At 43.9% G+C, this 14,992-nt stretch overlaps 1 protein-coding gene across 1 annotated transcript in view; it reads right to left on the bottom strand.

Moving 5' to 3' along the window:
• LOC309541277 (1-phosphatidylinositol 4,5-bisphosphate phosphodiesterase zeta-1-like) overlaps nt 1-14,992 on the bottom strand; it is a 49,855-nt gene that overhangs the window by 20,107 nt on the left and 14,756 nt on the right. Inside the window, exons 4-9 of the mRNA XM_082238938.1 lie at nt 14,564-14,765; nt 13,141-13,285; nt 9,434-9,586; nt 6,585-6,806; nt 3,791-3,947; nt 1,575-1,691 (exon numbers count right to left, since the gene is read on the bottom strand). Coding sequence (XP_082095064.1) covers nt 1,575-1,691; nt 3,791-3,947; nt 6,585-6,806; nt 9,434-9,586; nt 13,141-13,285; nt 14,564-14,765 — 996 coding nt within the window. The remainder of the gene's footprint in view (nt 1-1,574; nt 1,692-3,790; nt 3,948-6,584; nt 6,807-9,433; nt 9,587-13,140; nt 13,286-14,563; nt 14,766-14,992) is intronic.

Consider the following 14,992-nt stretch of genomic DNA (forward strand, 5'->3'; position numbering starts at 1 on the left):
CCCTCAGACCCACAGCTAAAATGAAGGTTTTCCCTCCTCTTAGGGTTTCTTTCCTCTAAAAATTGGCTGTAATTCTGCAAACACTGGAGATTTTCCCATCCTCCCTCTTGTGTACATGTGCTGTCTTAGAACTCACAGCCTGAACATTGGAAATAGGTAATATTGGGGAGATCTTGTGACTATAAGAGTTCCATGTGAAAGTCTGATCTTCCATGTCTGGCAATAGCTTATGGACTGGACTGTTAACTGTTCATCTATAAACAGTTGGGATGCATTGCGCTGTTGCATGGAACATTAATATCTCTAACTTGATTTTGATAACATGATAAATACTTCAAAAATATTTGTTGGCATTAAATGACTATTTAGCATTGCTACAGTTGCACTACAGATGCAACTATACACACACACACAACTATGAGTAAATCCCATGGAACCCAGTGGGCTTACTTCTAGTAGACATGCACAGGATTGCACTGCATTTGTGTGGAAAGTTCTCATTTCATTAATGCTAAGGCAATACCTCTAAAAGCATTTTGAATTCTACAACCTTCTTTTTTTGTTATTTCTTACTGTGTCAGATAAATGCAATGCAGACAATAACACTTTATTTAAATAATCACCGTGCATTTTCCTCTAGTGCATATATCACTGCTTTTCATTTTACTTCATAAATAAAAGAAAATAATTGTATAGCTGTACTAACCCAGTTGTTTCCAACCTACACTGCAGTTGCGTGTGGGAGGCATACTAATTTTTGCTGAGTGTAAGGTTCTATTGTATATGTTTTGCTACATTAGAAGGCTTGTCTTTCAGGGGCCTTGCTATTCCCAAAAGTGTGATTTGATTCTACAATTTACCCATGCCAGTTTCCTCACTGAACACCATGTTCCTGTTTTAACATTTACGGATGCGATAGCTAAATACTGCATGTGAGATATCTCTCTGTGATCTGTCTCAATATCAGCAAATCTTCACTTACAACAAATGTTAGCTACAACAAAGGAGGGGCGTAGATTTAGACAGACAGCTCAATACATGACTCACTCTTAGCTCTGTACTGCGAAGCATGCAGAAAGACAGGAGCGGCTATAATGGGTGGAGAAGCAGGTGGGATCTGGAGTCAGGATAGTAGGTAAAAGAGGCAACAGCAGAAACAGGTTCTCTCACCTACTCCATGGACAGCAAGCAAAGAAGAGCAAACGTCTACATGGGGAAAGCCTAAACACTTGCACTCTTTTACTGGAACTCAAGTGTCTCCAGTGATCTGACTGTAGCAGGAAGAGGCTGGGGATGTCTGGGCAATGCTTCTGAAGCTAGATACATAGACTAGTCCAGTCACTTCATCAGCAGTCCACAGAAATAACTCCACTGATTTGAATGGGAATTAGGCACCCTTTCTTTGCGTTGTATCCAAGTTGTGCAAGAGCAAAGGGTAGAAAAGGAATCCATGCTGACAATCTTTCACAGGAGTGAAAAATTCTTGTAATGAAATGTCAAGCCTTGTGCCATACATAAGCAAGAAGACATATTCTGAACAACAATAACAATGACGACAACTTGAAATCACCTACCTATCTGACACCCAACATTCCAGAATTCTTGAGGGTTATAATTGGAAGAGTTGGCCCGGGTTCCTTTTGGGTATATTCTTGTAAGAAATCTGATGGTGTGCTGAACAAATTCATTAGCTACAAGACATTTTTAAATTCATGTTATTGGTACACAACAGCCCAACTGATTGAAAGCAATGGTTTTTTTAAAAAAAATCTGTTTGAGTACACATGCACATTTAAAATATTCTGATGTGTATTGATGTGGCCATTCATTTTGTCATAATCTGTTCCTTTACCTTAATTCTTAATGCCCTGGAGGGAGGGGGGAGTACAAAGTTATTATCAAAAATCCATATATTTATTAGCTATACTTATATTAGCTATAAAAACATTCTTTATGTAAATCAAATGGTGTGATCACTAAAAGGGAAGAAATTGGATGGATATTAGTCCCATATTTTATTTATCAGGGCCTTTAGGCACCAGGCAAAAACTTTCCTCTATAACCAGGCCTTTGGCCTTGATCTGTCTGTCTGTCTGTCTTTTAGAAATGGGTGGAATGTTTTTAATGAATTTCTTTTTTCTCTTGATTTTGATGCATCTATGGGGTGTTTGTTTGTTTGTTTGTTTGGCACTCTGGGTTGCCCTGGGCAAGACAGAGCAAAGAACAAATTCAATATGTAATAATAATTATCATGATAATAAGGTACCCCTGCCCGTACGGGCCAGTCGTGTCCGACTCTAGGGTTGAGCGCTCATCTCGCTCAAGAGGCCTAGAGCCGGCACTGTCTGAAGACACTTCCGGGTCATGTGGCCAGCGTGACGCCGTTTACCTTCCCGCTATAAAGCGGTACCTATTTATCTACTTGCACTTAGGGGTGCTTTCGAACTGCTAGGTGGGCAGGAGCTGGGACCGAACGATGGGAGCTCACCCCGCCGCAGGGATTCGAACCGCCGACCTTGCGATCAGCAAGTCCTAGGCATGAGGTTTTACCCACAGCACCACCCGTGTCCCGATAATGATAATACTGTGGCCCAATTATTTGTTATTCACTTATTTGACAGTGTTCTTAAACTAGCCACCATTTTGAAGAAAAAAAGCAGCCATGAAGCCCAATCTGGAACATCTTCCTGATGCAGATTAGGGGCTCACACCCATTTCCTGCTGACCCTCCCTCTCTATACCTGTTACTTGCCCCTGAAAAGGCTGTTTACTGCAAAAGAAGGCACTCAGCAGCAAACAGCAGCCAGAGGGGGGTAATTTTCAATAGGGAACGAGTGTGAGGCCCTGATCCACATGAGGAGCAAGCTCTGAATAGGGAGCTCACAGCTGCTGATCCCCACCCCAAGTAAAATTCAAGCACCCACAATGCATCAATAAAATAACATGCGGTTTGGCCTGTACCTGATATATTTCTGTTTCTGGAGACTTTATGTCCAACACAGTAGAAACAGCTCTTATGAATCAAGAGACAGTCACAGGCTCAAAACCATTATTTCATCCTTACTGCATCCTACTTAGGCACAAATCACTTCCCACACCCTTCTTCTGGTGTGGTGTTACATTTGATCATTCCTAGTCCTGATTAAAATGTACCTGGTTCAATCTGGTCATGACCTTACCTTGGAAACCCTGATGAAAACAGTACTCTCTGTATCAATCAAGAAGCGTATTCAGGCTTATTTTAATCAGGGTTAGCAACGAACAAATTATGCCAAACCAGTTTAGAGAGTGAGTGGGAGTTTTTGTTCATTTGTTTGGGTTTTTTTGTCCCACCACTTCCCCCAGGAAAACCTGCAGTTTACCACTCAGCCTGAACAAATGTCAATCCACAGAAAACCCAACTGACGTATTTTCTGCAGAGAGAGGCAGAAGGGAAGATACACTCCTGCATTCCAGGCCAAGCTCAACTCTGCCTGGACTGGATCCAAGCAACACTGGACAGCGGAACAAAATTGCAGTCACTTATCCGAGATTTCTTTTTTTCTTTTCTTTTTTAAAGAAACAAAACCCTGCAAGCTTCCACTTACTGATATTTTTCTCTTTTCGTATATTTTTGGCTTGGATGAAATGTAGCTAACAGCCAATCAACACAAACCTTTAGCCACTCAACTCATGCAGAGCGCTGAATCAACGCTCTAAACATTTCACTGCCTGCCAGCTGGTGACAAGCTGCCTCATAAAGTTTATTGACAGTTCAGAAGGCTTAAGCAAGAGGAAACAGCAACATTACCTGCGAGTTTTGCCAGCTTTCGGGCTTTTAGCTCACCAATTGAATTGTTTTCATAAAAAAACTGCTTTTCTCTTGAGTCTTCAAAGCTTACAAACTTCCGAGATTTGGTATAAATCACAAGTTCTGACAGTGCCAAGGCAATCTTTATTTTCTTCATCTATAAATAATATGGGAGATGACTGAAGGTTTGTTAATATATTTTTTTTAATATACTATCTCAGTTTCAACTGAGATGTCAATTTCTGTTGAAAGCACACCAGGAAAGGGGTTCTATTCAATGTCAATCACACTCTGAGTTAAACTCATTAAAATTAAAAATGAAACAAAACTAGGTCCATTAATTTCAATAGGTCTATTCTGAGTAGAATTCAGTTGGCTGCAACTCATAGTCAAATCACTATTCATATATGTTTTCTACCTTCATTGCTCAATGCAGCATACATGGATTCCCTTCTCTTTATCTTCACAGCAACCCTAAGAAGTAGTCTAGACTGAAAGATAGTGACTTAGCCTAGCCAACTTCATGAGTAGGGATATCCGTATTTTTCGCCCCATAAGACGCACCAGCCCATAAGACGCACCTAGTTTTTTGGGGGGGAAATAAAGGGAAAATTTTTTATTTCCCCCCCCCCCAGGTGCGCTGCGCTACACCAGGAGCTTGGGGCGTGCGGAGCTCAGCGCGCCCCAAGCTTCTGCGTGCCGGAAAGGTCTCCGCTAGCGTGGGAGAGCCGGGCGCCTCTCCCAGGGCTAGCGGACCCCTGCGCTAATCCAGAAGCTTGGGGCGAGCTGAGGTCAGCGCGCCCCACGCTTCTGCGTGCCGGCAAGCAGTCCACTAGCCCTGGGAGAGCCGCGGGGCTCTCCCAGGGCTAGCGGACCCCTGCGCTACACCAGAAGTTTGGGGCGTGCTGAGCTCAGCGTGCCCCAAGCTTCTGCGTGCGCGCAAGCAGTCCGCTAGCCTTGGGAGAGCCGTGGGGCTCTCCCAGGTCTAGCGGATTGCTGCGCTACACCAGGAGCTTGGGGCGTGCTGAGCTCAGCGTGCCCCAAGCTTCTGCGTGCGCGCAAGCAGTCCGCTAGCCTTGGGAGAGCCGTGGGGCTCTCCCAGGGCTAACGGATTGCTGCGCTACACCAGGAGCTTGGGGCGTGCTGAGCTCAGGGCGCTCCAAGCTTCTAGGTGCGCGCAAGCAGTCCGCTGCCGCCCCAAGCCTCGCGCACCCGGCAGGAGGTCCCGGTGACAGGCTGCCGCCCCAAGCCTCGCGCACCCGGTGGGACCTCCTGCCGGGTGCGCGAGGCTTGCAGACACTCGCCCGAAGCAGGGAGAGCCCTCCCGAGGGCTCCCCATGCTTCGGGCGACAGGCTGCCGCCCCAAGCCTCGCGCACCCGGTGGGACCGCCTGCCAGGTGCGCGAGGCTTGCAGACACTCGCCCGAAGCAGGGGGAGCCCTCCCAGGGCTCCCCGTGCTTCGGGTGACAGGCTGCCGCCCCAAGCCTCGCGCACCCGGTGGGACCTCCTGCCGGGTGCGCGAGGCTTGCAGACACTCGCCCGAAGCAGGGGGAGCCCTCCCAGGGCTTCCCGTGCTTCGGGCGACAGGCTGCCGCCCCAAGCCTCGCGCACCCGGTGGGACCTCCTGCCGGGTGTGCGAGGCTTGCAGACACTCGCCCGAAGCAGGGGGAGCCCTCCCAGGGCTCCCCATGCTTCGGGCGACAGGCTGCCGCCCCAAGCCTCGCGCACCCAGTGGGACCTCCTGCCGGGCGCGCGAGGCTTGCAGGCATTTGCCCCATAAGACGCACCCCGATTTCCCCTTCATTTTTGGAGGGGAAAAAGTGCGTCTTATGGGGCGAAAAATACGGTAAACATGTTTTCCCGATCCCATTCTGAAGCTGCATGCACACCACAGGTGCCAACTCCCTGGGGCCCTGGGTGCCCAAGCACCCACAAAGTTACTCATGAAGGGGCCCGGCACCCATGAATTTCGGTACCAGGACCATGCACACTGCATGGCACCCACAGACACAGGCACCCACAGTCACAACCAAGTTGGCATTCCTGATACACGCTATACATTTTAAAGCACATTTTCCTTCAAAAAGAATCCTAGGGACTATCGTCTGCTAAGGGTGCTGAGTACTGCAGCTCTGCTAGAGGTAAACTACTATTCTCAGGATTCTTAGGGGTGGGGGGATGTTCTTTAAATATACGGTGTCTAACTACTATACCACACCGAAGATCTGTAAAACAGCATTTGCATCCTTTCTGTGTAACACTTAATGGTTAAACTATACAATATGGAACATACTGATTAAGGCTGCAGACGGTTGTTTGCAGGAAGTGCAGGTAGTTGGCACCTGTCGTATCTTGACAGGGGATACTGTTTCACAAAACAGGGGCAACCACACTGAAAGCCCTGCTCCGAGTTACTGTAGAGCAGGCATCCACTAGCTTCAGACTTAAGGAGAAGCTCCCCTGCAGAACACACTGACTTCCTGGAAATAGAGGGGAGAAGGCAGTCTCTCAAGCAACCTGGCCATGTGCTGCAAAGACCTTCTACATTAGCCCCAGATCTTTGAACTTGGCTCAGTAGCAAATTGGCAGCCAGAGCAAATGCAACAGGAAGGTGTTTTGTGATGGTGTTACATTAGCTGCCGTCTCAGGACCAAAGGGCAACCCTACACAGAGCACATTGCAGTAAATCTTAGAGCAGTGAAAAAGATGTCAAAAAGAGGAGGGAGGGCTGGTGTATTTGCTTTCTGGTAGGTTTTAAACCCAGGATCTAACTAGACATGACTTCAGGTCATACCTTTTGTTTTTTCCGAGGTGGAGCTGAGCCTTTCCAGCGTGCCCTTCTCTTTTTCAGCAGCGGCTGCTTGGGGTGCGAAGGGTTGTCGTCCTGCTCCTCATCGCTTGTTTCTTCCTCTTCAAATTCCCCTGTCTGACCATGGCTATCCGTGCCCTTCCTTGCAAGCGTTTCTTCAAGTGTCCCAATTTTCTTATTTTTAATCATTATTTTGAATTTCAGTGACTGTGATAATAAAGCAGTAGGTATTAAGAATCATAAATAACACAAGAAGGAAGAAGAAAAAGTAATAAAAATGGAAGACAGTGATCCAGAACTTATGGGCCTCCAGAAAATGTTGCTCCAAGTCCCATCAGTCCCAGCCAGCATGGCCAATGGTCGGGGCAATGGGAGACAACATCCAAGAATCTCTGGAGACTCATGGGTTCCTATTTTGCTGTTAGCCCAAAGCTGTGCCTAACACATGACTAGCTGTTCACTGGCACTGCTTGCTGTGCTATTGAGGTGTTTGCTTTGTTTGTAGCTTTTCCTCACATGTTAAACTCAGAGGTTGCCTGAGTTTGAGCCAGGAGATACGAAACAAGCATTATCATCTTGATCAAATGAATCCTGATGGTATTTTTCACATTTCTAGTGAAAATTTGGCTTGGATGAGGTATGAAACAGGAAGAAAAGACACACAGACAAAAGAGCACATTTCGAGTTTCCATAGCACAGGAGAAAAGAAAGGGCAGGTACTCTGATTTTACAATAACTGGAATTCCAGCCCCCTCCAAAGTCCTCATACCTCCTGAATCAATTTACAGCAAATCTTTTGAGTTCTGCAGTGCATTTAAAGTTATTTATATCCCTTTCCACCTGAAATCAAGAAACGTGAACAGTACTTGCAAGATGGCATTATTTCCCAAGAGTTCTGCTTTATATCTGTAATTCTCTCCTGATCCATTTGTTCCTTTTTTGCAATTAAGAACAGTACTGCTGAGCATCTGTATGATTAAATTCTCCTCATAAAAAGTATTACACTGTACTCCCGTGTAGGTTTTAATGGTGTACCGTAGCTGAAAGAGATGGCTTTAACCCATTTCTTCTCCTTTTTTTTTAAATAAAAAAACCCATCCAATTGCCAAAGTTGCATGTTTAAACTCTTGTGCTGATCAGGTTGCTGTAAACATGCAATGGCAGCCTGAGCACCACATTTCCTTGTGGACAACCTTCAAGGGGGGGATACATGCTCACCGTGGTGGGTGGGGTCAAAGGCAAAAGTGTGGAGCAACAGGTGTGACTCTCACTTTTCTACAACAACCTCTGTTCCAGCCACGCATGTCAGCCCACACACCTCCCCACACTCATCTGTTCATCCAGGCAAGCAAATAGCATTACAGGCAACTCCCCATTTATGCGACGGTTGCATTCCAAGGCACCATGTGCGACAGTGAGACGCCCGTCACGTCTGCCCTCCCACTGTTCCACCCCCTTTTGGTGCAAAAAGAGGGCACGTGGTCATGCATATCCTGGACGCACACAAATGGGGAGTTGCCTCTATTACAGTCCAAGGACACATTCCAGCAAAAAGCAGTTGAAGAGGGCACAGAGTAGGGAAGTGAGGGATGTGGCACAACGAGAACCCTAGGGGCCAAACAAAGAGGTCTGGAGGGCAGCAGCATTCAACACCTGGGTCTGCGTTGCTCACTCCTGGTTTAAAATTAGAACGTATTTGTTAACAGTGGGCAAATCTCCAAATAAAAAACTGGGACTGTGCAAATAAAACTATTCAAATAGCTACCTTTCAAATTCAAACGGTCTGGGATCCTTTTCGCACATTATTGCTACAGGAAACTCACCATTTGTGTGACTTCAGCACATGCGCGACCACTAAAGTGACCACCGTTTTCAGCGCCAGAAGGGGGCAGAGTGGGGTGGGCTTTCGCGCACACTGCCAACATGTGGTTCATGGGCTGTCACTCAAATAAGGGGGATGTTGAGTGGATGCCACAAATAGTTTAGAGACACAAGGAGTTTCAAATCCACATTAAACTCTGGTGCAGACAAGCCCTTTAAACTACAAAGGCTGGGACAAAAGTGTCTATCTTTATCACTCAATTGTTGTGCTCCATCCCAGCTTTTCCAAATGCCATCCCTTGAAGCTGCCATGGGGAAAAGTTGCTAGGATAGTGCATGAAGCCATTGGCCCCTTTCTTTTGTCCTGATTCTCTGTGGCAACACAGAGAACAGCTTGCAGCCAAGTAGCTTTCATGGCAAGCCATGCTTGTCAACCTCAAGGAAGTACAGTTGCCTATCTGGTGTTTTCATTCAAGAACTCCAGAATGGAGATGTAGGATGGGGGGGAAAAGGATGTGCAAACTCCCAGAATGCATATTTTAAAGTCTGCTTTGAAAAGCAAATGAGGGATATGGAGCTCAGATTGTGAGACTTTTAATGCATTCCACACAAGTGCCTTTCTGACATGTTGCAAGCTTTTGTTTTGTTTTAGAATCGCATAACTAAAATCGCATAACAAGTATAAGGTGTGTTATCATCCTTAGGGTAATAATAAATCATGAATACATGCACTGGAAGGTTCAAGGGAATCTACAATGTATTGTATTTCCAATGTTTTGGTCTACACTTGAATTTTTTGACACGCATATTTTCTTCTTAATCTGGGGGGTGGAGTGTACTGGTTGTTTTCTATTTGTACAATAACTCTATACCAAACAGACTGCATTCCAGGTGTACTTAATTCTGCATATTTTAATGGGAGGAACATGATAAACTTCTTAGGAAATAACCGTGCCAACTGCAGTGATTTCCTCCTTGTTATCTTTTATGAAAGAGCAACTCAGTTTTGTTACCTCAGGGGAAGGGAGCTCAGTTGGCATTATATCATCAATCGCAGATATAACCAACATGTCACCCAGGATATTTGTCAGATAATCTGCCATTACTTCCTGCTGTTTAGGGCTACAGTGATTCTCCAAAGACAGTATCAGAGGATAATCGGAGACCTGGAAGTACAATTCAATGAATACTGTAATTCCCAGTTACACAAATATGAAAATATAAAACAAGAGAAAAGAATACTATGAGAAGCATGCACTGTTATCTGCAATAAAGATACAAAACAATACTGCGACATCCCAGCTGATTTGTCTAGGCAGAAGCAACCACTCTCAAAGAAACGACAGTTCTCTTTTGTGCTACAGACCACACACAGGTGCTGTTCTGGGATTTGGGTATACATTTTACCTCACAGAACCAGTGGTGGTATTGTAATGTGTGTGCATCAGTGATAGGTTAAACTTCGAAGAGCTACTTCAGGCATACCCAAGAACTCGGATATCCCCAAAGGGATTTTCTGGCTATTCCCCTTTACTCAAGTAAGGCCAATGCCATATTACAAACAGATTTGTGGGGGCTGGGAGGTGAGGTGAGGAGACACACTCCTTTTCTAAAAGCAGTTTGTTGTATGGCATGGGGGGAGATGCTCTTAAGAGAAGCAGACACCCTAAGTCCCTTGGGAACTAGCAGCATGGTTCTCTGGACCTTGGCTATAGGCATTTTCCCTCACCCCACAATATTCCTTCAAGCATTCTCAGGACTGTATTCATGTGGCGATTTCTCATATGAACTAGGATCTTCCTGGATACAGCTACTGATTTATGCGATGCTGGCAGCTTCAAGGCAAAGGGAACTGACCAAAAATAGCTATACCCGTGGGAAAGCCCAAGAGATATTCCATGGGGAAATGTGTGTGAGCATTACGTGGAAACAAAACTGGCCATGAAACAGCCCTACAGCTACAAACCGCAGCTTGTAAAGGATTTGGATATATGGTGAGTCATGTTCAGATTACTATCCTGAAGTTTCATTGTTGCTGCAGTGGAGACTGGTCCATTAGGGTGAATGAGTCACTTCCCCACCAACCTCACTCTGCTCTCAGAAAATCCCCACCTGCCTGACTCTCATTTGCAATTAAACCAGCTTTGCCATAGCAGGATTGGGGCAAAACTTTGGCTCTGGTTCCACCTTCTGTTAGTCTCTTTACCTTCTGCCCTACCAATCGCAATGGGTACCAACCACCACTGTGTTGCTTTAGTTTATGGTGCCAACCAGACATATACAAAGAGAAAAGAGTATCTTAAAATAAGTGTATACAAGATTTCCCTTAATAAATAAATGCCAGATATGTGCAAGAATTACTTTATATTTTTTGGGCTGTGTAATCTCCTTCAAAACCAACTGAACCAGATTGCCTTTTGATTTAAAATGCTAAAGTTTTAAGACTGACAGGTGAAAGCCTCTTTCATTTTTGTCCTTGGCACCAGATGGAAATAGTTTATCTGCCACATTTCATCTTATCCTTTGTTGAAGGGAAAATACTCCAGATTATCCCATTTTCTCTTCACGAGAATTCTGTGAAGTAAGCTAGGATGAGAAATTGAACTTGCCTGTGGCCACAAAGTAAGCTTCCTGGCAGAGCAAGGCCATCTTCAAAAGATTGTGCTGGTATAAACCACGGAAAGTGTGCAGAACTATTAGTGCCACTCCCACCAGCTGCACCTCCAAACTTCCCCAGATGACAATCCCATGGTTAGGTTCCCTCCTAGCCATATTATCAGACTGCCTTGCTTCTATATTGGTTGAAATTACAGCATATGCCAGATTCAAGGTTGCCCCAAAAGACCATTATTTGAAGCAAATTTCTAATAGGTCTGTGCAAAGCTGGGCCAGCCAATGTGAAATCCATATAATCAATTATAGACTGTTTGCAACCCCTATATTTGCAAAGTATTATAAATGAAGTTAAAGAGTGGGGCCTTCTGTTAGCTACTGTAGATCTCATATCCGAATATGTAATTCTCACCAATTTATTCAGGGAAATCCAATCATGGTCTTTCAGTTTTGTTTTGTTTTTAATTATAGGTTGATGCGTTGAGGAAGGTATGCACAGCTTTGAGATTTCAAACTATACCCACAACATATTTGGGTGGGAGATATACCAGGATACCTGCAAATCTAATGTTTGTATACTGTGGCCAAGGAGAGTTGGAAATATTGTTCATTATGTACTGTATTGCTCCCTGTTAAATTCTCCTAGGATTAGTTTTTTTTTAAAGAATTCTCCAGTTTCCTTTTTTGAATAATAGGGAGAAAACCTGTCATTTGTTGATGGATGAGGATAAATTCATGACATAATAAGGTTTCTACTTTTACATTAGAAGCCCAACTGATCAAGCAAAATTTCATTGTACAACATTGGGGCCCCATGTGCTGTTAAAGTGGTGATGATGATGATGATGATGATGATTGAACGACCAATAGTTTTTCACAAATACATTTGACTGACTGGCACTATTTGTTGTGGGAGTGAATTTCATAGGTTAACTATGAGCAATGAGAGTTAAGAAGTACCTCATTCTGCCTGTACTGAGTCTTCCAGCATTCAGCATCATTGGACACCCCTGAGTTTTAGTGTTTATTAGAGAGTGCCCTTTCTCTATCCACTTCTTGTCTCAGCTAAGCATGTGGAAAATCCCTCTTCTGACCTTACTACATTAAGTGGGAAAGTCAAGAGTGGCAAAGATGGTACAGATGATGGGGGCAGATCTAGCCAAAACACACACACACACACACCTCCTGCACAGTTTATGTCCACACATGTTCAACAAATGCCAGAAGGCTACTGACATACTGGCTTTTTGCCCTCTGGTGACCTCTGCACTGCATCCCTGCTTTCTAACTGTTGCAACTTGTTTCATCTTGTGGGGATGGTTAAGGAATGGGCCAAATTACCTTCAGGTCCTTTCCAACAGCAAACATGGTCAAAACAACAAAACCTGAAATGCACTATTTCTTAACATTATTAAGTTTAAGACATTTCTACACCACCTTTCATTTGCCCAAAGCTAAAATTCAAAAAGCAAATATCATTAGCATATTTACACGGCAATGCTATGGATGCCTACTCAGAAGGAAGTCCCACCGAGCTCAGGGAGACTTCAATCATATGCAAAAGTGTGTTGCAGAGATGGGGAACCAGTAGCTCACTTGATGTGGTTGGACTCTTGTCTCCCATTAGCCCTAGCCAGCGTGGCCCATGGTCAGGGATGATGGGAACTGGAATTCAACAACATCTAGTTCCCCAACTATGCTGGATGCAATTGTCAGCTTAATTAAAAAAGAAAAGAAAACTAACAATAGTAAGAGAACAGCATAAAGATAAAATAAAACTCAGAAAACAATCAGAAACAGCAATAAATAATTACCATCCATAAGCATAGCTGTCAACTTTTCCCTTTTCTTGCAAGAAATCCTATTTGGAATAAGGGAATTTCCCTTAAAAAATGGGAAATGTTGACAGCTATATCCATAAGAAAGAGCTTGGGCAAATATGAATTTTTCACCTATAGCTCTGCACAGTCAGTGCCAGGCAAACATTCTTGGAGAAAGTTCCATGGGTAGGACACCATCACATACTCTATCTATGGCCAAAACTCTGAACGCACCTTGGTCATTGTGCTCTGTTAACCGACCCCCAATTTGTCACACATGTACCTACCAAAAAGGCATACTTGCTGATCACCTGGATGACGGTCTTAAAGCTAATTTTGCTTGTTAATGTATGTCCATGATAAACAACAGGATCATTGTTTGGTCCATCCCAGCAGTCAATTTCTAAGCAGCGGCATCCTTTCATTAGAGCACTAGAAAGAAAGAAAGAAAGAAAGAAAGAAAGAAAGAAAGAAAGAAAGAGGGTTGCTGTGAGGATAATACGGAGAGTGGGAGAGCCAGGTACCTCATCCTTGGAGAAAGGAGGAATATATGTAATAAAGGAACAAATCTCTACAAATGCAAAATAGCACCCTAGGTAGGTGATTTGGCTAGCACCCTTCTCTCTGACAAAGGGTGCTTTCATACAGTTGCTTACTGGGCGATGCGTGCTCCTTATGCATGCATTTTTTTCACAGCATCTATATTTCCCAGCATTGCTGGTATCTGCTTTGCCTTCCTCTGACTTTGACTCCTCTTAAGAACCTTACACTGTGAATAAAGCTACCCCACAACTCCCACTCCCATCAGGAACCATCACCTGAAGGATAGGACATGGATCCATTTGACTCACAGCAGCTTTTCAGTTGGCTGCCCAACTATGAAAGCTCACAAGTGGGGCCAGGCAATGGTGGAAACTACATCCCTGGTTTGCTGCTCTGAGCATCTTTGCATCCAGTTAAGAATGAGGGAGAAATTTCTATACCACTTTGCATTTAAAGTCAAATCTACCTAATTCACCACTCCATACTTGTGGTGCAGTTCTCCAATCAAATGGAAAGCAAAAATGCATATACCAGGGGACAGTGGGCAACAGTGAGTATATTAGTGAATGCAACATACTAAAATGTGTTGTATAAGAGGAAATTGCCTGCAAAAAATGTTTATTAGGCAAAACTGCATATTAAAATGTCTGTCTTAGGAGAGATATGCACTAAAATGCTGGTGATTTTTCATGAGGACTTTTTAAACACACACACACAAACTGATGTGGAAATGTGGAGAAGTGATATTAAGATTGGCAAAATAAGAAATCGAGAAACCAAAATTGACAGATTTACACACCCCCTACATCCATTTTCTTATATTCATTCCATAAGGAGCTGGCTGGGATCCTAATCTCCTACAACTAACTTGCCCTCCTGCCAATACCCACATAGAGGCCTAGTTGGAAGAACATGTTATGTATGTATGTATGTATGTATGTATGATCTGATTTCCATCATGCCTTTCTTCCTGAAAGAGCCCAGGGCAGCAAACACAGCAATGATTTTTAAAAAACCCAAAAACTAAACACAATTTTAAAACATTATTTAAAAATAAAAATTTAAAAACATTCTCAACCAGCAATCTGGCAGGAAAACAAGAGGTGCTGCTTCTCTGAACTACTTATTCTACCTGATAAACTACTATTTTAAAATGGGCACAAATACCTTGCATAACCCCACAGGTGACTTGGCCCTATTAGCTGGTCAGATATGAGGTAGGTGTTGTGCGAGGATGAAATAAAGTATTCACACAGTGGACGGGTCATATCCTGGTAAACAGTTTTGTGCTCAGATTTAAATACCATGCATTCCTCAGATGTCATGTATCTTAGAAATCCTTCAAATGTCATCTGTGAATTTTTCTTTGCTGAAAGCCAGAATATTACAGGGAAAATAATTACATCTCTACCATGGTTCTTTACAGAACTAAGCAAAATTTCAAACCATTTCAGACTAAATATGTTAATGCAACATGGAGCATGTGGGTGTCAAATCACATATAGAGGCTTTTGCTCTTATTTCAGGGATGAAGAATCTGTGGCCCTCCAGATGTTGTTGAACTCCTAACTTGCACCATCCTTGACTACCAGACTT

Source organism: Podarcis vaucheri (assembly GCF_965113315.1).
Source record: "Podarcis vaucheri genome assembly, chromosome: 10".
Taxonomy (NCBI): domain Eukaryota; kingdom Metazoa; phylum Chordata; class Lepidosauria; order Squamata; family Lacertidae; genus Podarcis; species Podarcis vaucheri.